This window comes from Ranitomeya imitator, chromosome 10, assembly GCF_032444005.1.
Source record: "Ranitomeya imitator isolate aRanImi1 chromosome 10, aRanImi1.pri, whole genome shotgun sequence".
NCBI lineage: Eukaryota > Metazoa > Chordata > Amphibia > Anura > Dendrobatidae > Ranitomeya > Ranitomeya imitator.
Genome location: NC_091291.1, coordinates 76,443,119 through 76,468,812, shown reverse-complemented (window position 1 = coordinate 76,468,812; position 25,694 = coordinate 76,443,119). Strand labels below are relative to the sequence as shown.

At 45.1% G+C, this 25,694-nt stretch overlaps 1 protein-coding gene across 1 annotated transcript in view; it reads right to left on the bottom strand.

Annotated features, from left to right (window-relative positions):
• Window positions 1-25,694, bottom strand: part of CBL (Cbl proto-oncogene) — a 103,442-nt gene that overhangs the window by 35,696 nt on the left and 42,052 nt on the right. Inside the window, exons 2-5 of the mRNA XM_069741761.1 lie at window positions 13,047-13,294; window positions 5,922-6,068; window positions 2,236-2,392; window positions 2,026-2,147 (exon numbers count right to left, since the gene is read on the bottom strand). Of these exons, the coding sequence (XP_069597862.1) occupies window positions 2,026-2,147; window positions 2,236-2,392; window positions 5,922-6,068; window positions 13,047-13,294 (674 nt within the window). The remainder of the gene's footprint in view (window positions 1-2,025; window positions 2,148-2,235; window positions 2,393-5,921; window positions 6,069-13,046; window positions 13,295-25,694) is intronic.

The window sequence follows — 25,694 nt, the reverse complement described above, 5'->3', positions numbered from 1 at the left end:
TGCCACTGCAGCCATGATTTTGCTAGGCAATACTTTGTGTATCACCTTCATTGTCTTGCTTACCTCCTAGCATATTTTGCACTACTATTTTATTGCATATGCACTTTATTCCTTCCTCTTCACCTTATCGCTTACCTGTATACAGCTTGTTACATGGTCCAATGTAGTAGACTGAGATTTTCAGGCTTTATGATTGCAACTTTGCACATAGGCACTTTCCTATTTATTATATGACATCTAAACTTTGCTGTCACTATTATTTATACAATTTTATTCTGCATTGTTCCTTTTTTCTGGTTATTTGTCCCCTACCATACCGCACCGGTTCATGCTTGTAACACCAATAAAGCTATTATTTGTGTCACATTTTGGACTTCTGAAGTTGTTTTTTTCCTCTTGTTCTTATCATTCATTTGCTGATATGTCCTACACTTTGTCCTAAGCACACATGTAGTGGGGACGGTATATATTTTTATATAATATTTATATATAATGTAATATACACACACAAACACTTGTACAAAACCTACAAGAAACAAAATGCGCAAAAACCCTGCTATAACGAAATAAGTAAAAGCAAAAGTGTGCTTGAATAATAGCTTTTATGCTTTTTTTTTAATCAAAAACAGTATTACTAAGAACCCTGAGTTATTTAAATGCACTTTTGCTTTTTACTTGTTTAGTTACAGCAGGGTTTTTGCTCATTTTGTTTCTTATAGGTTTTGTGCATTTTATGGCCAATGTGAACATGCGTTTATGTGCTGCGTGTATACCAACTTAATCCAAGCTCAATTTTTGCGTTTTTTCTCTATATATTTGAGATTATATTTACCATTGTCTACACGTGTACATTGCCTTTGAAGCAATTTTCCTGATTCACTTCTTATACCGGTACAAGCGGACATGCTACATTTTTTTCATCCAAAAAAGACATTAAAAACATATCCTACTCACAGTCTGACAACAGGTACATTACCCAAATACTAATTTTCGGAGGAAGGAGTAAGGCTACTTTCACACTAGCGTCGGCCCGACGTACGTTGTGAAAGAAATGAACAACGGGGGCAGCGGATGCAGTTTTTCAATGAATCCGCTGCCCCATTCTAATGTCCGGGGAGGAGGGGGCGGAGTTTCGGCCGCGCATGCGCGGTTGGAAATGGCGGACGACGCACAAAAAAACGTTACATGTAACTTTTTTTGTGCCGAGGGTCCGCCAAAACACGACGCATCCGTCGCACGACGGATGCGACGTGTGGCCATACGTCGCTAATGCAAGTCTATGGAGAAAAAACGCATCTTGCGGGCACATTTGCAGGATGCCTTTTTTCTCCAAAACGACGCATTGCGACATACGCCAAACAACGCTAGTGTGAAAGTAGCCTAAGGCTTCTTTCACACTAGCGTCGGAATCTTCCCGTCGCAATGCGTCGGGGAGAGATTCCGACGCTAGCGTTTGCTGCATTGCACAATGGAGGCAGCGGATGCATTTTTCTGGCGTATCCGCAGCCCCATTGTAAGGTGCGGGGAGGTGGGGGCGGAGTTCCGGCCGCGCATGCGCGGTCGGAAAAAGCGGTCCGTCGGGAGAAAAAAACCTTACATGTAGGGTTTTTTCTCCTGACGGTCCGCCAAAGCACGACGCATTCGTCGCAAGACGGATGCGAAGTGTGCAAATCCGTCGCAAATGCGTCGTCAATAGAAGTGTATGGGGAAAAAACGCATCCTGCAAGCACTTTTGCAGGATGCGTTTTTTCTGCAAAACGACGCATTGTGACGGATTTAAAAAAACGCTAGTGTGAAAGTAGCCTAAGTGGCCTGCTGCATTAGAATAAGCACCACTCTCGTCCTTGGAGGTGGATCAGCCCACCTTTTGTCTACTGCATCAGTAAGGTATGGATGACATTATCTTTCAAAGAGCCACATGGCCAAACAAACAATTGATCGTGGTGACAGATTCCCCTTTAAGGAAGTTTCCATAAAAACTGTAGCCTGACGAGAACCTTCCATAATGGAGTTTCACGCACTCACCTCCCAGGCTTGTGGATAAATTTCTGAAGTCGTGCCTTGACTTCATCGTACGTCAGGAAAGCCATGTAACCCGGATGCGTCACCGCCAGGCTATTCCAGTTCCTGAGAAGGGAAGACCATGGCTGTTGGCGTAAAAAAAAGGAAGAAGGAATGATTGGACAATATCGGTTATAAGGGTAACGGGCAACAAGAACAAAACAAACACTGTACCTGAAAAAGTCTAGTGAAGATATCAAACTCAAAAACAGAGATATAGTCATTGCACGTGAGGTCGATGGTGGATTTCAGCGCCATGGCTTCCAGACCAGAAGAAATAGGGTGGACGTCATGCAGGGCATGTCGGAATATTTTCCAAGGAACGACGGTTCTTCAAGAAAAGGGGAAGACATTTTTGTTGAGTTAAGCACATTTCATTGTTTTCCTTATTTTTAGGCATTTCCGCTATAAGTTCTCAGAAAGCGAAGTAATGTTGAACAGGAAGTAGGGCAGGGGTCTACAATAAGGTTAGGTGTGCACGGTGCGCTCTTCCATCGAAAAGCTGGATTTTACTGTCCCATTTCTGAAGTCTCATGCACACACTGCTAATGTTTTCCTTGCAGATTTGAAGCAGTTCAGAATGAACTGAAACTTCAGAACGAAAGTGTGATCCGTCCACGTGACAAGAATTTAGCCCAAAGAACCCAAATTTACGGGGTCAAAAATAAAAAACCTTTAACAAAGTCTTCATATGGCAAGACATTCCTGATGTCACACGATCCAGGAGGTTATGGCTCCAAACAAGTATTGCTGGCAGAAAACTGCAATACTCAAGTGTGAAAGCAGCCTCGGGCGGCAGAAGGAGAAGTGAGATGTGCAGAAGCGGTGGAAAGAAGAAGATGGCTTCATGAGACAAGCTGTACTCTGACTGTGGCTGCAGACATCCACGTCTGGTGCTAATCGTCACCCCTCTAAATGTATGGCTAGTGACTGGTGTCATCTGCTACTGGACAATCTCTTTCTAATGGACACAAGGAAGTGTGGGGGGGGAAATAAAACTGATCCGCCAATCTGCTGGAATCAACACTCAGCAGAGGTGTAACATAAAATCTGCAGCCAATCAGAAGCCAGTGATCGTCTGCAGCATTTACATTTCACCTGAACTAGGCTGGAAGAAGCTTGTTTGATGGGTTTGGACAACATGTGAATGCTAAAACCTATCAGCGATGTGATTCTGCCGATAGCAGCGGGAAATGCAGCGCCGAGTCCAAATAGAGTAGAAAGGAGCAGTGCATTCTGGGAAGTCAGGACTGCAGATTAGCTCTCATTCTCTTGGTTTGGGGTGGGGGTCAGGACTGCAGATTAGCTCCCATTCTCTTGGTTTGGGGTGGGGGTCAGGAATGCAGATCAGCTCCTATCCTCTTGGTTTGGGGTGGGGGTCAGGACTGCAGATTAGCTCCCATTCTCTTGGTTTGGGGTGGGGGGTCAGGACTGCAGAACAGCTCCCATTCTCTTGGTTTGGGGTGGGGGGTCAGGACTGCAGAACAGCTCCCATTCTCTTGGTTTGGGGTGGGGGTTAGGACTGCAGAACAGCTCCCATTCTCTTGGTTTGGGGTGGGGGTTAGGACTGCAGATCACCTTTCATTCTATTGGTTTGAGATGGGGGTCAGGACTGCAGATCAGCTCTCATTCTCTTGGTTTGGGGTGGGGGTCAGGACTGCAGATCAGCTCTCATTCTCTTGGTTTGGGGTCAGCACTGCAGATCAGCTCTCATTCTCTTGGTTTGGGGTGGGGGGTTAGGACTGCAGATCAGCTCTCATTCTATTGGTTTGAGGTGAGTCAGGACTGCAGATCAGTGCTTATTCTTTTGGTTTGGGGTGGAGGGGGTGGGGGTCAGGACTGCAGATCAGCTCCTATCCTCTTGGTTTGGGGTGGGGGGTTAGGACTGCAGATCAGCTCTCATTCTATTGGTTTGAGGTGGGCGTCAGGACTGCAGATCAGCTCCTATTCTTTTGGTTTGGGGTGGAGGGGGGTCAGGACTGCAGATCAGCTCCTATTCTTTTGGTTTGGGGTGGAGGGGTGGGGGTCAGGAATGCAGATCAGCTCCTATTCTTTTGGTTTGGGGTGGAGGGGTGGGGGTCAGGAATGCAGATCAGCTCCTATCCTCTTGGTTTGGGGTGGGGGTCAGGACTGCAGATCAGCTCCTATTCTTTTGGTTTGGGGTGGAGGGGTGGGGGTCAGGACTGCAGATCAGCTCCTATCCTCTTGGTTTGGGGTGGGGGTCAGGACTGCAGATCAGCTCCTATTCTCTTGGTTTGGGGTGGGGGGTTAGGACTGCAGATCAGCTCTCATTCTATTGGTTTGAGGTGGGCGTCAGGACTGCAGATCAGCTCCTATTCTTTTGGTTTGGGGTGGAGGGGGGTCAGGACTGCAGATCAGCTCCTATTCTTTTGGTTTGGGGTGGAGGGGTGGGGGTCACGAATGCAGATCAGCTCCTATCCTCTTGGTTTGGGGTGGAGGGGTGGGGGTCAGGAATGCAGATCAGCTCCTATCCTCTTGGTTTGGGGTCAGGACTGCAGATCAGCTCTCATTCTCTTGGTTTGGGGTGGGGGGTTAGGACTGCAGATCAGCTCTCATTCTATTGGTTTGAGGTGAGTCAGGACTGCAGATCAGTGCTTATTCTTTTGGTTTGGGGTGGAGGGGGTTGGGGTCAGGACTGCAGATCAGCTCCTATCCTCTTGGTTTGGGGTGGGGATCAGGACTGCAGATCAGCTCTCATTCTATTGGTTTGAGGTGGGCGTCAGGACTGCAGATCAGCTCCTATTCTTTTGGTTTGGGGTGGAGGGGTGGGGGTCAGGACTGCAGATCAGCTCCTATTCTTTTGGTTTGGGGTGGAGGGGGGTCAGGACTGCAGATCAGCTCCTATTCTTTTGGTTTGGGGTGGAGTGGTGGGGGTCAGGAATGCAGATCAGCTCCTATTCTTTTGGTTTGGGGTGGAGGGGTGGGGGTCAGGAATGCAGATCAGCTCCTATCCTCTGGGTTTGGGGTGGGGGTCAGGACTGCAGATCAGCTCCTATCCTCTTGGTTTGGGGTGGGGGTCAGGACTGCAGATCAGCTCTCATTCTCTTGGTTTGGGGTGGGGGTCAGGACTGCAGATCAGCTCTCATTCTCTTGGTTTGGGGTCAGGACTGCAGATCAGCTCTCATTCTCTTGGTTTGGGGTGGGGGGTTAGGACTGCAGATCAGCTCTCATTCTATTGGTTTGAGGGGAGTCAGGACTGCAGATCAGCTCTCATTCTATTGGTTTGAGGTGAGTCAGGACTGCAGATCAGTGCTTATTCTTTTGGTTTGGGGTGGAGGGGGTGGGGATCAGGACTGCAGATCAGCTCCTATCCTCTTGGTTTGGGGTGGGGGTCAGGACTGCAGATCAGCTCCTATTCTCTTGGTTTGGGGTGGGGGGTTAGGACTGCAGATCAGCTCTCATTCTATTGGTTTGAGGTGGGCGTCAGGACTGCAGATCAGCTCCTATTCTTTTGGTTTGGGGTGGAGGGGGGTCAGGACTGCAGATCAGCTCCTATTCTTTTGGTTTGGGGTGGAGGGGTGGGGGTCAGGAATGCAGATCAGCTCCTATCCTCTTGGTTTGGGGTGGGGGTCAGGACTGCAGATCAGCTCCTATTCTTTTGGTTTGGGGTGGAGGGGGGTCAGGACTGCAGATCAGCTCCTATTCTTTTGGTTTGGGGTGGAGGAGGGGGGGGGGGGGGTCAGGACTGCAGATCAGCTCATTCTCTTGGTTTGGGAAAAACAGGTGGTTTTCTGGGCAGTGTCAATGTGATACTGATTCATTGATATACCAAGCCAAGCCCATTAAACTACAAAAAACATGACTTAAATCTGACAAGATCCATTTCTCAGAATTCATACTTTTCTCCAAAAGCTTTTCTCCAGAAGTCGGCAGCATCTGCCTTGGTGATCCGGAAAGTATCTCCTTGGAACAATCCATTGGGGAATATTCCCTTTAACTCTGCAAGCATGTGACTGAAGATCAGGGACAACTTGGTCAAGTTCCGCCTAGTGGGTACAAAAAAAAAAAAAAAGAAAACAGAGGGTTAATATTACAAATGTAAACAGTTATTAAAAAGCACAGAAAAGTTGATCCAGAGTAAATGAGAAGACTAAGCAAGAGTGATGAGCGAATATACTCGTTACTCGAGATTTCGAGCATGCTCGGGTGATCTCCAAGTATTTTTTAGTGATCGGAGATTTAGTTTTTATTGCCGCAGCTGAATGATTTACATCTGTTAGCCAGCATAAGTACATGTGGGGATTCCCTAGCAACCAGGCAACCCCCACATGTACTTATACTGGCTAGCAGATGTAAATCATTCAGCTGCGGTAAGAATAACTAAATCTCCGAGCACTAAAAAATACTCAGAGGACCCTGTTGTGAATTCTGTGGCAGAGCTCCCTCCTGTGGTCACGGGTGGTACTTCGGCTGATTCTCTCTGGGAGCTTCCGTTTGTGGAGGAAACTGGTGCTGCTGCTTCTGAGTTTCCTCCCTCAGGTGATCTGGTGAGGTCGTTAGGTGCTTCTCTACTTAACCCCACCTAATGCTTTGATTCATGCTTCCTGTCAATGTTCCAGTGTTGGACTTGCTTTTCCCTGGATCATTCCTGTGGCCTGCTGCTCTGCATAGCTAAGTGCTTCTTTGCTATTTGTTGCTATTTTTTCTGTCCAGCTTGTCTATTTGTTTTGCTGGAAGCTCTGGGACGCAAAGGGTGTACCTCCGTGCCGTTAGTTCGGTACGGAGGGTCTTTTTGCCCCTTTGCGTGGTTTTCTTTAGGGTTTTGTGTAGACCGCAAAGTTATCTTTCCTATCCTCGTTCTGTCTAGAATATCGGGCCTCACTTTGCTGAATCTATTTCATCCCTACGTTTGTCTTTTCATCTTACTCACAGTCATTATATGTGGGGGGCTGCCTTTTCCTTTGGGGTATTTCTCTGAGGCAAGGTAGGCTTATTTTTTCTATCTTCAGGCTAGTTAGTTTCTCAGGCTGTGCCGAGTTGCATAGGTAGCGTTAGGCGCAGTCCACGGCTGCCTCTAGTTGTGTTTGGAGAGGATCAGGGATTGCGGTCTGCAGAGTTCCCACGTCTCAGAGCTCGTTCTATTATTTTGGGTTGTTGTCAGATCACTGTATGTGCTCTGACCTCCATGTCCATTGTGATACTGAATTGCCTTTCATAACAGGACCCCCTATCATGCTCAAGTAATGAGTATATTCGCTCATCACTACTAAGCAACTAAAGCGTTAAGTTCATGGCAGCAGGAAGTGTCAGTGACAAAAGGGCCCATAGACAAGTAGTTACCCTGGTTGCAAGTATTTCCTCTTTACAAGCATGCAAATAGTGTCAGTAACCTCGGGGCCTCCGGACATCATTCTTAAAACTGTAGTTTGATTGTCACCATTACAAGCAGCAGCATAATAGAAGCTTTGGCCTGTAGGGGTCCACAGCGGGCACAGGAGCCCCTGGCGCTGGGATGGACAATGTATTAGTTTGGGCCAGGGGACCAGCAGTCTGCCGCGTGCCGTACACAGATGTGTCGCAGCCTTATACTGCTCCCGCAGGTCTCCAGCAGCACATAATGCAGCCATTCTAGGCGTTTCCAGTGTTGCATATGTACACATGACTGTAAAGCCGCCATACACATCAGACCAACGTCATCCAAAGCCATCGATATCGACAGGTTCAGCCGATGGTCTCATGTGTATAGGGGTGCTGCCGACTGCAGACCGCATCTTGGTCCTGAAGATAAGCCGCCATCCAATGTGTCAATTCGCGGGTTTCTCAGAATATCGCCCCATTTTGAAAAGTAACAGCTTTACAGTGCGAGTCGTTATTGACACGGCAATACCACATGAGCGCCTTACTGGGGACCCTTGTTTCTCCAATATAAATCCATTTTATTTATTTTTTAATTTTTTTTTACCGTTAAACAGATTTTTGTATCATGTTTTTTTTTCCTCTAAAAAAATCCGTTTTTAAATCCTACAAAAAAGACAAATATGTGAACCTTTCATCGCTTAGTCTGTGTTCACATGTGGGATGTAGGACACCACTATTATTGGAGTCTGAACTTTACATAATCCCCTGAAATATACTATTGAACCCCAAAGCTAGGCTATAGGCGAGATTAAACAGTTTGATGGCAATCTGGTTGTAGGGGGTGAGTGTATTCACCTTACAGACGTCTAACCCCCCAACCACAGAGAACCACATTATTAGACTTTACTAATACCTACAATTGTAGCCTCACAATTTCTCTCGGCCTGGGAGCCCTTTCTTGTCCCCGGACCTTGTATATACCGCTTATAATTTAGCACACGGATCTATTTTGGGCGTAAGCTCCCCAACAGACGTGATCTTAGGCTACCTGGGATGATACACTTCACAATGTTTGTAGTGCAAGGTGTCATCGAAGGCTAGAAGATTCCACCTCTGGTAGGATCTAACTGGCTTAAAAACATGGCATACACAGAAGCCATTGTTAGGGGCAATCCAACGGTACCCTATCAAGAGGTTTTGCCGGGGACAGGATGATGGGCTGGATGAGGTAGTGCTCTCTGTCAAACGCCTTACATGATGCAGAAGCTAGTAACGACATCCGAGGAGGTCTGCTGTAGGCATCTTATTCTGACAAACATCTAAAATCTTTAGAAGGTCCCCCAGCCTACCTTAAAGAATGAACACTACTTGAGGTTCTCACAAATATGAATCTCTGTAATAACTGAGTTATGATTTTGATGCCATGTCAAACCAAACCCGTCGATTTTAGCAGGACAGGTCAACTTGACCTAAGGTGCAGTGGCCTACTGACCGTGCCAAAACAATATGTTGGTGAAGATAAAAAAAATCAGGCATGTTGTATGTCCATGCCGACCCGTTAGACTTACTCTACTCTATGTACATGTGGAGGAACCAAGCATCTATGTGAACGGGGAGGTCAAAAGGCTTAACTGCTGGCCCAAATGAGAAGTCGCTTGACAGACATCTATTTTCAGGAGTGTATACTTACTGGAGAAAGACACCCAGACGCAGTGTACTCTGAGCAGCCGCCTTCAGTAGGCACGTATGCCCAAAAATGATGCACGCGAGAGCACACGTTCCCTCTACTGACAACATCACTATGGTGCCTACACCTGTATCCTGTTTTTTGGCCCAAAAGGGCCAACGAATGGGTGACTGCATGCAATGTGAAAGCACCCTAATGGGTATGGACACACGCAATCCTCGCATACAGTATCTAGATGTAGGTACAGTAAGTATGCCTTCCTTCAGGGAGCAGAATAGATGGAACACAGCAGTGTCTTTACCATGGGAAACCATTAATTTGGAAAGAGACAGAAGTGTTTCATTTTTTAATTTCCATGTTTTCACAAAGCCATACAAAGGCTTTCTACAATCTCTACTTCTCATGCCGGTCTGCACCAACAGAAAATCATCTGCAGCGATCTACAGGGATGGATCAGAAGTCAGCCCGTGACAAGTCACACCGTTTATTTTCTAGTGTTGCTCAGCCTGGAACAGTGCTAAAGGGCCAAATGTAATTTGTTTAAAAGGGAAAGTGCCAAAATAGTGTTTAAATCCGGCTTTGAAAAGGGAATCTGCCAGCAGGATTTCACCTCCACACACTATATGTGCATGTAGGTCTTTCAAAGACAAGTCCAGTGATATCTTTACATTGCCAGCACGATCAGCATTATAACTGATATGCACATGAGGCTGAAGATCTGAAGCCTCTGTCACTCCAGCTCTATTTTCCTTCCAGCGCCACCTTCTCCTGCGTGACTGACCGCCTCTAGGCAGTGCGACTTCAGGCAAAAGCACTGCAAGAGTAGAAGGAGGTGGCGGCGTTGGAAGGAAAATGGAGCTGGAGTGACAGAGGCTTCAGATCTACAAGTAGCACTTCAGTCTCATTTGCATATTAATTCACTCACTGATTTCTCAGTAACGGAGGTATTAAAGAACTACATGAACATGTAAACAGCTTGGGGTGTGAAATCCTGCTGACAGGTTCTCAATGTTAAATGTATTATTAAAAACAAATAAAAAAAATAAAAACATCACACTGGCCTCGGAGCCTAGATGAAGCCGTCATCAGCAATAGAGACATCACAATTGTGAATACTGTTATTCACTGTACATAGAAATGTCATTATACAAATACAAAACATAATAATAATAATAATAATAATAAGTCATAGAAAACAAACAAAAAAAAAAAGTTTGAACGAATTTAACATAACAGCCAGGTTTAAACGACTAGTCCATTTTGTGCAGACACGTGCCCTTTAAACTTTTCTGATAATGCAGTCATTTTATCTATCAAGGAAATATAGTTATAAAGGCCATAAACAACATGTTCCATCTACAGCCTATTAAAAAAAACCGTAATAAAAATGTAATAAATAAATCCTTGTAGGTAACTACCGAGCCCAAAAACAAACAAGAACTTTTTGAGTTGTTTCCTACTAACATCTATGGAGATGAAAAAAAAACCAAAAAAAAACCGACCACGTGAATCCCATGTGTTTATACACAGACTTCGTGGTCTGAGTGGCCATAATCATACTCGGACCAGTGTAATACCGAGGGCAGTGACTGCAGCATTTCTCCAGCAAGTTTCACAAGGGCCGCGTCACACACCGCTCTCACTGCGGTCATACTCACTTCCTCTTGCTTTTTCCACTGCACAATGCAAAACTTCCTACTTTCAGATCGCAAATCTTGCTGCAAACACCTCAATGCTGCACAATGTAGTCTGCGGGTTCAACATTTTACCGTAAAAACATAGGTCATTATGGACAAGGTGGAAACCCGCTGAACGCAGCATGCCCGAGTGGTGGCATTTTTACAAGGTAGTTTCTCATAGAAGTCTCTATGTAAACTAAAAACTGCAAAGAAAAAAAATAAAACACCAAAATGACGCCGTAAAATACATGAAATTTATAAGTGAAGAAAAAAAAAAGGCGGCAAGCGAAGGAAGTCTTCTTCATAAGGGCCATTCCTAACTCAGCAAGTTATCACCTATCCAGTAGGAATTCTCTTGTGTTACAATTTTTCAGGGCTGTGGAGTCGGAGTCCATTTTGGTGGAGTCGGAGTCATGGAAATTGAGGAGTCAGAGGTTTGGCCTACTGACTCCACAGCCCTGCAATTTTTGACCCGTGACTGCATGAGTGGACCCAAAAACAAGAAAATACGGAGAAAATGTATAAGTTATCTACTTTTTTGGATCAAATTTGGCCAGCATGAGACTGAACAGATCTGCAGAGGCTTTATCTATGTGGATGCAGAGATGTCAGGAAGAATAGAAAACACAAGCACTTACCCCAAGTCACGTCTACTCTTCATTTAGTGCTGGTGTCAAAGAGGAGGACAGAACAAATTCTGCTTGTAGCTACATACGCCGGTGTCCCAAGTAAACATATAAAAAGACACCTGACACTGGCACACAGGACCGGCTAATGACGGCTCCACCATCAACTGCAGGTCAATTAAAAATCCAACTCAGCTCCTAGTATCGTTCAAAGGCCCGAAAAGCTTTTTACTCAAAGTAAAATTCCTGTGTAGCCTCCTTACAAATTCTAATGCTTGTGGGTCTTTTATATAAGTAACGGATACAGGATTTCTCTTACATCAAAACATAAGGACACTACCACTTCAGGAAAAGCATCGTAATGAAAAGGAAGACCAAAATAAAAGGGGACATTAAGGAAAAAAAAAAAAAAAAAAAAAAAACAGGTTGGGCTCTCTGCTGTCTCACTATTTAATAGTTGTATGAGACTTCGTGTGTGCTAAACAAAAAAAATAAAAAAAATAAAAATTAAGAGCTAGAGCCCCCACACCTTTAGCATTAAATTAATGCACAAAAATGCTACGGCGCCATATTTCTTATTTTTTGTGTAGTACATATCGGGTGAGAATGGCGATGTGGCCCCCCTGCAGGGTTCAGTACTCTTATCCACCCATCATTCCCACGTACGGTTTAATTGTGAGCTATGCCTGGCTTACTATTCCCCATCACATGAGGCTGGTTTGATACAGAGGTAGGACATATAGTGGCTAGGTAGCATTCATATTAAAAGTTCTTCTTGTTGTGGTTGGATGGCTTTAGCACGCTCGGGTCACAAACCGCTAACAAAGGGCCTTTATGTATTTAACGTTTACAGTAATACTGGAGTTCATGTACTCAATAGTCGCAATGTGCTGATGCATCGGGTCTGTATGTGTTCATATGTGAGTGTTTCATGTGAAGACTTGGGAAATCTGTGCTGTTATATTGCTGGAGAGAAGGTAAGAAAAATGCAACAATGACCCTGTGAGCTATGGATACTTTTTTGTTTCTTTACATTTTCCATCTATAGAGCTTCCTGAGGTCTTGTTTCTTTCATGCCAAGTTGTAGCTTGATACCAATTTGGGGTACATTGCATTTTATTGTTTATTTTTAGGGAAATGTGGCTGCAAATTCTTTTGGGCGGTTAACCATATGGTTTAAATTATCATTTTTTGATAGAAAGGAAAACAAAACATATTTGATATTTTTTTTCCATTTTTACTTTATTTTTTTATGGAGAGAATGCTGTGATTTAAGTTTGTGTATTCTTATTTCTTTTTATATTGTGATCATTTGCTTAAACACATAGATACGGTATTTGTATGAGTCTTACAGGTGGACTAAGATGGCAGCGCAAAATCCCTGGCTGCCTTGCGCACTGGCAATTGCGCCATGTAAATGCCAACATCAGCGATTGATGGAGGCATCTGATGGCTTGATTGCACAGATCGGGCACTCCGCGCTCTAGCCACTACAGTCGCAGGGAGACACCGGCTATGGTTTACGCCTAGCAAAAAGCGGGTTCAGCTACTGAGCCCGCTCCATAAAGCCCTCAGCGACCACTGAGCAGAATGTACATCACAGACCATTAAGGGGTTAAAGTGGTACTCCTGAATGCCATTTTTCCTGTTGCCAGAAGTATTTGGCACACCAACCTTGGTTGAGAGTTCTCCTCATACATGCGTTCTTTGCCTTCCTTAAAAAGACTAATTGTTTGCTTGGTCTTCTTCAAAAGGTTCTCCATGAAAACTCTGAAGTACTCATTTTCTCCAAGAATCTCCATCTTTCCCTCGTAGCGAGACATAATGGTGCGGAGGTGCTGGTATGTATCCGGCAGTAGGTCCAAGATATAAGGTGGGCTGTTTTTCAGGGCAAGCCTTTGGTTCTGGCACAAACGGACCACCTACAAAAGAGGAAATAATACGTTGATTAGACTCATCACTAATGATTTTTTTTGCCATTCATGATATAGGCCTAACATTCTGTAGCGCTGTACAGAGAACACCAGAGTCCCAGGCTCCAGTGGCGATCATAAGGTACTTTCCCCGGGGCCGACTGCATAGGAAGCCAGAGAGAAGACAGAAGAAACCCAGTACAGCAATGATCACTGATCACACCAGAAGCTTCACTTTCCATGGAGACATACTCTCCAAATGGGATCAGAGGGGGTCTATGCACGTCTGCATGGTACCGATAGAGAGGGTCTACGCATGTCTGCATGGTACCGACAGAGAGGGGGGTGTATGCACGTCTGCATGGTACCGATAGAGAAGGGGGGGGGGGGGGGTCTATGCACGTCTGCATGGTACCGATAGAGAAGGGGTCTATGCACGTCTGCATGGTACCGATAGAGAAGGGGTCTATGCACGTCTGCATGGCACCGAGAGGGGGGGGGGTCTATGCTCGTCTGCATGGTACCGATAGAGAAGGGGTCTATGCACGTCTGCATGGCACCGAGAGGGGGGGGGGGTCTATGCTCGTCTGCATGGTACCGATAGAGAAGGGGTCTATGCACGTCTGCATGGTACCGAGAGGGGGGGGGGGGGTCTATGCACGTCTGCATGGTAGCGATAGAGAGGGGTGTGTATGCACGTCTGCATGGTACCGAGAGAAGGGGTCTATGCACGTCTGCATAGTACCAATAGAGAAGGGGTCTATGCACGTCTGCATAGTACCGAGAGGGGGGGGGGGTCTATGCACGTCTGCACGGTACCGATAAAGAGGGGGTGTATGCATGTCTGCATGGTACCGATAGAGAGGGGGTGTATGCATGTCTGCATGGTACCGATAGACAGGGGGGTTCTGAGTATAGAGAGCGGAGGCTGGAACTGAACCCCCCACACCGACTGCCAGCCGCCCCAATTAAAGTGAGAGCTGCGGAGAAGAACAGGAGTGCTGTTCGTAGAAGAGCAGGTGTTCTGCTTTACAGGCAGCAACAGGTTTTTGATAGACTGCAGGGAAAAAAAATGACAATGTAACACTACATAATTTATGGTGGCGAAATACCTAGAAAAAGAACCGTTCCAGAAGCCACAATATGACGGCGCGTCTAACACCTCATTCATCCATCTATCGCACACCGTCATATCGCTCCTCACACTGCCTAGGGGCAAAGCAGATAACAGAGGCCTCCCGACTCTCTGGGGGGCCCCTCACTCCAACATAGCGATGAGAAAAAATAAGCATCGGGCGCGGTGAGATGCTTTTTTTCATAGAGAGATGAGCCGCCGCTAGGATGGAGCCATAGTAACTACACATTACATTTTTCAGCAGATCCGGACCACCATCTCGAGTCTCTGGTGCCTGTCCGATAGAGGGGTCAGGCATGGTAGATTTATATGCCACGGAAATCAGGGATTTCAGATGCATCTTGTATGATTTAACCATAGACTTAACCAACGGCTTTCTTCAGTTCAGCCTATGTCCATATTTATAGGACACTAAGCCCCTTCAGATCACAAATCTTATTGAAGCTGCTTCAAATGTTTGGGACCAACCATGGTCATGTACAGGACATCGGTGGGAGATCGACACATGGCACCCTGAAGATCAGCAGAAATTACTCCAGCATCGCGTGTACATAAGCGGTGGGCACCACACCTGTACATTGTGTAGTGACCGCCGCTGAGTATTGCCATTCATCTACCATTCACGCGAACTGATCTGTTCCTCTTGGACAAGCCCTTTACAGGGAAGCAATCGTCAGAAAAGTATGTGTTTAAATGATGGTTTTTGTGTTAAACGTCAATTTTTTTTTTTTAAAACACTTTTACGTGTTTTAAAAATAAAGATATCTCACGTCTGTGGCCAGTGTGCAAACTGCGTTTTTTAGACTCATACTTCCTGACGAATCAGGAAACAACACATATACAGATTCAGGAAACAATACATGTACACAATCGGATCCCAATCATATCTAATGAGTGTGTTTATAGGTCATTGTGAAGGGAGGGGAGGCCTCAGCTGATAACACTGGTCTACAAAAAAAAAAATATTCTGGCATGGACTTTAACCCCTTCATGACCCAGCCTATTTTGACCTTAAAGACCTTGCCATTTTTTGCAATTCTGACCAGTGTCCCTTTATGAGGTAATAACTCAGGAACGCTTCAACGGATCCTAGCGGTTCTGAGATTGTTTTTTCGTGACATATTGGGCTTCATGTTAGTGGTAAATTTAGGTCAATAAATTCTGCGTTTATTTGTGATAAAAACGGAAATTTGGCGAAAATTTTGAAAATTTCGCAATTTTCACATTTTGAATTTTTATTCTGTTAAACCAGAGAGATATGTGACACAAAATAGTTAATAAATAACATTTCCCACATGTCTACTTTACATCAGCACAATTTTGGAAACAAAATTTTTTTTTGTCAGGAAGTTATAAGGGTTAAAATTTGACCAGCGATTTGTCATTTTTACAACGAAATTTACAAAACCATTTTTTTTAGGGACCACCTCACATTTGAAGTCAGTTTGAGGGGTCTATATGGCTGAAAATACCCAAAAGTGACACCATTCTAAAAACTGCACCCCTCAAGGTACTCAAAACCACATTCAAGAAGTTTATTAACCCTTCAGGTGCTTCACAGCAGCAGAAGCAACATGGAAGGAAAAAATGAACATTTAACTTTTTAGTCACAAAAATTATCTTTTAGCAACAATTTTTTTATTTTCCCAATGGTAAAAGGAGAAACTGAACCACGAAAGTTGTTGTCCAATTTGTCCTGAGTACGCTGATACCTCAAATGTGGGGGTAAACCACTGTTTGGGCGCACGGCAGGGCTTGGAAGGGAAGGAGCGCCATTTGACTTTTTGAATCAAAAATTGGCTCCACTCTTTAGCGGACACCATGTCAAGTTTGGAGAGCACCCGTGTGCCTAAAAATTGGAGCTCCCCCACAAGTGACCCCATTTTGGAAACTAGACGCCCCAAGGAACTTATCTAGATGCATAGTGAGCACTTTGAACCCCCAGGTGCTTCACAAATTGATCCGTAAAAATGAAAAAGCACTTTTTTTTCACAAAAAAATTCTTTTAGCCTCAATTTTTTCATTTTCACATGGGCAACAGGATAAAATGGATCCTAAAATGTGTTGGGCAATTTCTCCTGAGTACACCAATACCTCACATGTGGGGGTAAACCACTGTTTGGGCACATGGTAAGGCTCGGAAGGGAAGGAGCGCCATTTGACTTTTTGAATGAAAAATTATTTCCATCGTTAGCGGACACCATGTCGCGTTTGGATAGCTCCTGTGTGCCTAAACATTGGCGCTCCCCCACAAGTGACCCCATTTTGGAAACTAGACCCCCCAAGGAACTTATTTAGATGCCTAGTGAGCACTTTAAACCCTCAGGTGCTTCACAAATTGATCTGTAAAAATGAAAAAGTACTTTTTTTTCACAAAAAAATTCTTTTCGCCTCAATTTTTTCATTTTCACATGGGCAGTAGGATAAAATGGATCATAAAATTTGTTGGGCAATTTCTCCCGAGTACGCCGATACCTCATATGTGGGGGTAAACCACTGTTTGGGCACTCGGCAGGGCTCGGAAGGGAAGGCGCGCCATTTGACTTTTTGAATGGAAAATTAGCTCCAATTGTTAGCGGACACCATGTCGCGTTTGGAGAGCCCCTGTGTGCCTAAACATTGGAGCTCCCCCACAAGTGACCCCATTTTGGAAACTAGACCCCCCAAGGAACTTATCTAGATGCATATTGAGCACTTTAAACCCCCAGGTGCTTCACAGAAGTTTATAACGCAGAGCCATGAAAATAAAAAATAATTTTTCTTTCCTCAAAAATGATTTTTTAGCCTGGAATTTCCTATTTTGCCATGGATAATAGGAGAAATTGGACCCCAAATATTGTTGTCCAGTTTGTCCTGAGTACGCTGATACCCCATATGTGGGGGTAAACCACTGTTTGGGCGCACGGCAGGGCTCGGAAGGGATGGCACGCCATTTGGCTTTTTAAATGGAAAATGAGCTCCAATCATTAGCGGACACCATGTCACGTTTGGAGAGCCCCTGTGTGCCTAAACATTGGAGATCCCCCAGAAATGACCCCATTTTGGAAACTAGACCCCCAAAGGAACTAATCTAGATGTGTGGTGAGGACTTTGAACCCCCAAGTGCTTCACAGAAGTTTATAACGCAGAGCCATGAAAATAAAATAAAAAAATTATTTTCTCAAAAATGATCTTTTAGCCTGCAATTTTTTATTTTCCCAAGGGTAACAGGAGAAATTTGACCCCAAAAGTTGTTGTCCAGTTTCTCCTGAGTACGCTGATACCCCATATGTGGGGGTAAATCACTGTTTGGGCACATGCCGGGGCTCGGAAGTGAAGTAGTGACGTTTTGAAATGCAGACTTTGATGGAATGCTCTGCGGGCGTCACGTTGCGTTTGCAGAGCCCCTGATGTGCCTAAACAGTAGAAACCCCCCACAAGTGACCCCATTTTGGAAACTAGACCCCGAAAGGAACTTATCTAGATGTGTGGTGAGCACTTTGAACCCCCAAGTGCTTCATAGAAGTTTATAATGCAGAGCCGTGAAAATAATAAATACGTTTTCTTTCCTCAAAAATAATTATTTAGCCCAGAATTTTTTATTTTCCCAAGGGTAACAGGAGAAATTGGACCCCAATCGTTGTTCTCCAGTTTCTCCTGAGTACGCTGATACCCCATGTGTGGGGGTAAACCACTGTTTGGGCACACGTCGGGGCTCAGAAGGGAAGTAGTGACTTTTGAAATGCAGACTTTGATGGAATGGTCTGCGGGTGTCACGTTGCGTTTGCAGAGCCCCTGGTGTGCCTAAACAGTAGAAACCCCCCACAAGTGACCACATTTTAGAAACTAGACCCCCCAAGGAACTTATCTAGATATGTGGTGAGCACTTTGAACCCCCAAGTGCTTCACAGACGTTTACAACGCAGAGCCGTGAAAATAAAAAATCATTTTTCTTTCCTCAAAAATGATGTTTTAGCAAGCATTTTTTTAGATTCACAAGGGTAACAGGAGAAATTGGACCCCAGTAATTGTTGCGCAGTTTATCCTGAGTACACTGATACCCCATATGTGGGGGTAAACCACTGTTTGGGCACACGTCGGGGCTCGGGAGTGAGGGAGCACCATTTGACTTTTTGAATACGAGATTGGCTGGAATCAATGGTGGCGCCATGTTGCGTTTGGAGACCCCTGATGTGCCTAAACAGTGGTAACCCCTCAATTCTACCTCCAACCCTAACCCCAACACACCCCTAACCCTAATCCCAACTGTAGCCATAACCCTAATCACAACTCTAACCACAACCCTAATTCCAACCCTAACCCTAAGGCTATGTGCCCACGTTGCGGATTCGTGTGAGATATTTCCGCACCATTTTTGAAAAATCCGCGGGTAAAAGGCACTGCGTTTTACCTGCGGATTTTCCGCGGATTTCCAGTGTTTTTTGTGCGGATTTCACCTGCGGATTCCTATTGAGGAACAGGTGTAAAACGCCGCGGAATCCGCACAAAGAATTGACATGCTGCGGAAAATACAACGCAGCGTTTCCGCGTGGTATTTTCTGCACCATGGGCACAGCGGATTTGGTTTTTCATATGTTTACATGGTACTGTAAACCTGATGGAATACTGCTGCGAATCCGCAGCCAAATCCGCACCGTGTGCACATAGCCTAATTCTAAAGGCATGTGCACACACTGCGGAAAACGCTGCAGATCCGCAGCAGTTTCCCATGAGTTTACAGTTCAATGTAAACCTACGGGAAACAAAAATCGCTGTACACATGCTGCGGAAAAACTGCACGGAAACGCAGCGGTTTACATTCCGCAGCATGTCACTTCTTTGTGCGGATTCCGCAGCGGTTTTACAACTGCTCAAATAGAAAATCGCAATTGTAAAACCGCAGTGAAATGCGCAGAAAAAAACGCGGTAAATCCGCAGCGGTTTAGCACTGCGGATTTATCAAATCCGCAGTGGAAAAATCCGCAGAGGACCAGAATACGTGTGCACATACCGAAACCCTAACCCTAACCCTACCCCTAACCCTAACCCTAGCCCTAACCCTAACCCTACCCCTAACCCTACCCATACCCCTAACCCTACCCCTAGCCCTAACCCTACCCCTAACCCTAACCCTATTCTAACATTAGTGGAAAAAAAAAATTTCTTTATTTTTTTATTGTCCCTACCTATGGGGGTGACAAAGGGGGGGGGTCATTTATTATTTTTTTTTATTTTGATCACTGAGATATAATCTCTCTCAGTGATCAAAATGCACTTTGGAACGAATCTGCCGGCCGGCAGATTCGGCGGGCGCACTGCGCATGCGCCCGCCATTTTGGAAGATGGCGGCGCCCAGGGAGAAGACGGACGGGACCCCGGCAGGATCGGTAAGTATGATGGGGTGGGGGGGGACCACGGGGGGGGGGGGATCGGAGCACGGGGGGGGGAATCGGAGCACGGCAGGCGTGGAACGGAGCACGGGGGGCGTGGAACGGAGCACGGGGGGCTGGAACGGAGCACGGGGGGGTGGAACGGAGCACGGGGGGGTGGATCGGAATGCAGAGGGGGTGATTGGAGCATGGGGGAGTGATTGGAGCACTGGGGGAGCGGACAAGAGCACGGGGGGGAGCGGAGCACTGGATGGAGGGGAGCCGGAGCAGTGTACCGGCCAGATCGGGGGGCTGGGGGGGCGATCGGAGGAGTGGGATGGGGGCACATTAGTATTTCCAGCCATGGCCGATGATATTGCAGCATCGGCCATGGCTGGATTGTAATATTTCACCCGTTATAATAGGTGAAATATTACAAATTGCTCTGATTGGCAGTTTCACTTTCAACAGCCAATCAGAGCGATCGTAGCCACGAGGGGGTGAAGCCACCCCCCCTGGGCTAAACTACCACTCCCCCTGTCCCTGCAGATCGGGTGAAATGGGAGTTAACCCTTTCACCGGATCTGCAGGGACGCGATCTTTCCATGACGCCACATAGGCGTCATGGGTCGGATTGGCACCGACTTTCATGACGCCTACGTGGCGTCAAAGGTCGGGAAGGGGTTAAGAACAGTTTTAGACTAATTTGAGGGTGCTGAATTCTAATCTGATCTTATAATTTCTCTATCACATCACCGGTTTATACGGTTCACTAAGGTAAATTTAGTTTTCCTTTAGTCTCCCAATAAATGTGAGAATATCTTTGTTTTCTTTGAACATGCATAATTCCCATTTGTTATGATAACACCCTTGTTTTCTGTGCTACTGGGACAGTAGAGCTACAGCAGAGCATTGGGTGAAAACTGAATGGCCTCAGAGACAGAGTTTGGCATCTGGTGATAAGAATGTCATCCATGATCCTCTAGTGGATAGGAAGGACATTGTCTTTCCTCCCTTATACATAAAACTTGGATTGATGAAGCAGTTCATCAGAGCTCTCAATCACAGTGGAGAATGCTTTAACTATATATGTTCAACTTTTCCTGGTCTTAGTGAAGAGAAGAAAAAGGCTGGAATATTTGATGGACCTCAAATAAGAAAACTTATGAGAGACCCAAATTTTATCACATCAATGAATGAGACAGAAGAAAGAGCTTGGAATGCATTTAGTAATGTGGTGCAGAATTTTCTAGGGAATAAGAAAGCAGACAACTATGAAGAGATTATGGAAGAGCGACTAATGAGTCTGCGAAATCTTGGATGTAGAATGAGGATCAAGATTCACTATTTACACAGCCATTTGGACTTTTCTCCAGAGAACCTTGGGGATGTGAGCGAGGAACAAGGGGAGCGTTTTCATCAGGACATTAAAACAATGGAAGAACGGTATCAAGGCCGGTGGACTCACGTATGATGGCTGACTATTGCTGGAGCTTGTGAGAGACAACCCTGAAGCCGTACATCACAGATCAGCCAAGAGAAGAAAGTTCAAATAACTGCAAATAGTCATTCATCTGTGTGCCATATATATATGTGTTTTTATATTTTGTAGTTTAATTCTGTAAGTATATTTGATTTGCTGTACATAGACTTTGTAATCTTTGCTATTCCTTGATTAAAAATATACAATGTAGTATTGAAAATCATGTGTTTTTATCATAAAACATTAGATAGGAGTAATTTTCATGAAAAATTGAAAATATCTCGAAATCCTGATGTGATAGCCAAAAACGGAGATCATATTCGTAATCAGCAGCCAAAATTGGCTTAAAATGTTTTAAAACCTATTACCAGAAAAATTGCGTTGACCAGTGTAAGACAATGCCTGTAAACCCTTCCTGAAAGGACAGCAAGTACAAGTCTAAAAATTATCACCATTTTGTTTTATTTTGGATTTCTTTATTCGAAAAAAGTAAAAAATAAAATACAAACAACACAAATTTGATTGAAATAATGGATAATTTTCAGATGATAGATTTCCATTAAATGGTCAAGCAGATCATGTCAAGAGCCAATATTTTTTTTTTGTAAGGAACCATACCTGTAGACATTCCTGTTGCCTGGATATCAATAGAAAACACCACAAATAGTTGAAATTCAGCTGACATTTTTTAGTCCTATTTTGCATCTGGGATTTGTCCAGGCCTGACACATTTTTGCTTTTCCTAGTGAAACCATGATGTGGAAAGATCTCTGGGTTTCGAAAGCTATATTTTTTAAAGTAAGGTAAAGTGATATTGCAAGACTTGCTAAAGGGTCGAGAGTGACTTGGAGGATCGCTGCTTCCAAAAGCTGGCGCTAAAGAGATCAAGTTCTGTTCCTCTCTGAAGAGGCAATTTCCATATTAAATTTATCAGAGGAGCATTGTACGGCGAATAAGGCTCCATACCTTGGCATGCCAGAGCCGGTATGTCACTCTTCACAAGGAGAAACATTACTCCATAGACCTCAGTCCAGAACCAAATCAGATCTCCTACTCTGCACTGACGCGGGGCAGTACCCCGAAACACATGGTGTCTGCAAATTGAGATTCTGATTTGGCTTTTGTCCCAAGTCATATTGCAAGGCTCGTTGAAGGGTCGACAGTGACTTGTAGGATTGCTGCTACCAATAGGTGGTACTATAGTGTTCAAGTCCTCTTCCGCTCTGAAGAGGAAATTTGCATATTAAGACCTGGGAGAAAATCTGCTTGAAAAAAAATCAAATCTAATTTTTAAGCTGCTCTATCCAGCTATGCCCCCCTCCAATTATCCGGCCCAGCTATGCCCCCTCCAATTATCCAGCCCAGCTATGCCCCCCTCCAATTATCCGGCCCAGCTATGCCCCCTCCAATTATCCAGCCCAGCTATGCCCCCCTCCAATTATCCGGCCCAGCTATGCCCCCCTCCAATTATCCGGCCCAGCTATGCCCCCCTCCAATTATCCGGCCCAGCTATGCCCCCCTCCAATTATCCGGCCCAGCTATGCCCCCCTCCAATTATCCGGCCCAGCTATGCCCCCCTCCAATTATCCGGCCCAGCTATGCTCCCCTCCAATTATCCGGCCCAGCTATGCCCCCCTCCAATTACCTGGCCCAGCTATGCCCCCCTCCAATTATCCGGCCCAGCTATGCCCCCCTCCAATTATCCGGCCCAACTATGCCCCCCTCCAATTATCCGGCCCAGCTATAGTCCCCCCTCCAATTATCCGGCCCAGCTATGGCCCCCCTCCAATATCCGGCCCAGCTATAGTCCCCCCCCCCTCCGATTATCTGGCCCAGCTATAGTTCCTCCTCCAATATCCGGCCCAGCTAGATAGAACTGCAGAATAAGTATATGAAATTGAGTGTTTCACAGCAGATTTTGAAAAATCTTGGATTCCGCAGATTGAACAGATCCATAAAACAGAAAACAGCAGATTTTCTCTTCTGAAGAAGCATTCTGCATAGGTGGGTTATAACGTTTCATTCATAAGCGACCAAATAAAACAATTAAATCTGTTTGATAAAATACCTCAAGTTTAAAAATAACCTAATTTTGGTTTGACCTCTTTATAGCGTTATATAAAACCCCTATAGGATTCTCTCCCGCACTTTGGGGGATTCATCCTGTGGTCTTAGCTTTCAATGTAACGACAGGTTTAATGTTCTTCTATGCTCAGAATCCTTAAATTATTTGCCGTACAAACAAAGTAACAGAAATCTTAGGGTGTCTATAGAGCTGCATCCAATGGTGGTTCAGGTCTTTTTCGGCATTACCTGCTAGGACCTTACAGAACCTGTCGGGCGCCATCTGCACAAACATCTATATCCAGACGTGGACGTCCAGAACAGACACATGGCACCTTCAGCATTTTACTTCCAAGCAGAAGCGGACATTTTTGAGTTGTGATCTACCGGTGTTCGCCTACATGTGATAGCCTCCAGATCATCGGACCACTTGTGTGCACTTTTTTTGACGGTCTCATTCTCTCTCCAGATAGAGTCCCCCTGAAAGTTTCTCGCCAGCTCCCAACATCACACTGAGATGCCTGGAGATGGAGCTCCGTGGGTCACAGGCTCGGGCTCAGTCACTGTCTCCAGTGGAAGCTGTCGGAGGTTTCCGTTACTACAGAGGCCGTCACAGGCCGAAGCCACCTCACAGTGACAGCTGCACATGACTGACAGACGTGCACCTCACAGAACAGCTGGAGACCGGAGCTGCAGCCACACTGAGGAGGCAGAATAGACCGTGTGTCAGCAGCGCTATCTTTCCACATCTGACTTTGAAGAGTTTCTGTTTTTCAGTAAAACATTGCGCAATGATCATTACGGTCCCGATTCCTTATTTTGTCTGCTGATCGTCACGACATGGGCACTGGAGTAAAATGCGCCAAATTTATTAAGAGCCAACTTACAACTAGAGTGGTCTGCGCCAGATACGGCCCTCCAGCCAGGAGCGGGCATCCAAGTCTGGAATACTGGCACAAATTATAACTGGTGGCGCCATCTCTGGTGGGATACACAGCTGTCCTGAGGAAGGAGTCGGTGTGACTCTGAACGCGGTGACAATAAACCGTCAGACTATATCCAAGTATGGAGGTCACTCTTCCATTTCCCTAGCAATCTCTCGTCTGATCTTTCTATGGAGGCTGCAGCACATGGTGTTCAGTGGTTGTGTCACAACTTTGTAAGGCGAGTATCTTACTTGTATGTGTTTTGGTTATATTAGGGTGAAGACCCCATTGCAGCTGGTTTTTTATATCTATTATCTAGAGGCCTACAGTTCGCCCTCACAGCTCCAGGGAGCATCTGCAGCAGCTGTCTCCAAACAGATTGCTGTGGAACATCAATATTCTGCATGACAAACAGTGGACCATCCGAACAAAATCTGAAAAATACTTTGCAAAAACGCAGCAAAAACTGATGGCTGCGTTTTTTTTTTGCTGTTTTTGAACTTACCCATGAGTTAAAAAAAATGCTGCAAATAAGCAGAAAAAACGCTGAATGATTTGGAAGACTGCAGCGTGTCACTTTTAAAATAAAACCAATGTGTGTTCATCAGATTTCTGAAATCTCAGAGCCTTTTAGGTGGTACTGTAAAATGCAGCTTAAAGTTTGCATACAAAAAAAAAACAACACAGCAAAAACGCAACGTGTGAACATAGCCGAAGTGTTGCCCTCTGGCTCCTCTCTTCCCCATAGAGTCTTATAAGCACTAACTGCCATCTCCTATCTCAGTAATGGGTACATCTATCTTCACTGGATACAGATTTTACCCTTGAATTGAAAGCAAAAGATGTGACCTGGTGGAGAAAGAAGCACATTTCTGTGATAAGAGATATTACAAAGTTACATATCTTCATGTACATTATTGATTTATGAAACGGTTATTCTCTAACAATGCTTTGCTTGTTGTCCAGGACATTATGTGGTGAGACCTTGTCCAGACGGCTCTACTGACGTACACTGGGCCTCGGTTACATTCCCGGGGTCCATGACCTGCGCAGACCGAGGGCACTCTGGCCCAACACTGCCACATACAATCTATAGGAGATAATGTCACCCAATTACTGCAGAAATTATAAATTAACAAATCAGAAAAACACATCTAGGATTCACTTTCTTTGCCCCATGACAGCGCCTCTATTTATTCTCTATGTATCTGCAAGTTCCATGCGTCCATAGCCATAAGATTAATACCAGCCGGCGTGTGGACGATCAAGCACACGTTGGATCAGAACATCTGGATGAACCACACGACTCAGCAGGTCCATAAAAAGTGTCTGCACCTCGGCTTCTACTATCTATCACTTCTCTCACACAGGCTACAGGAATTTAATTTTTTTTTTTTTTTTAGGAATTTAATTTTTTAACACAAAAGTGTGAATGCAACAAAAAGCCCATTAC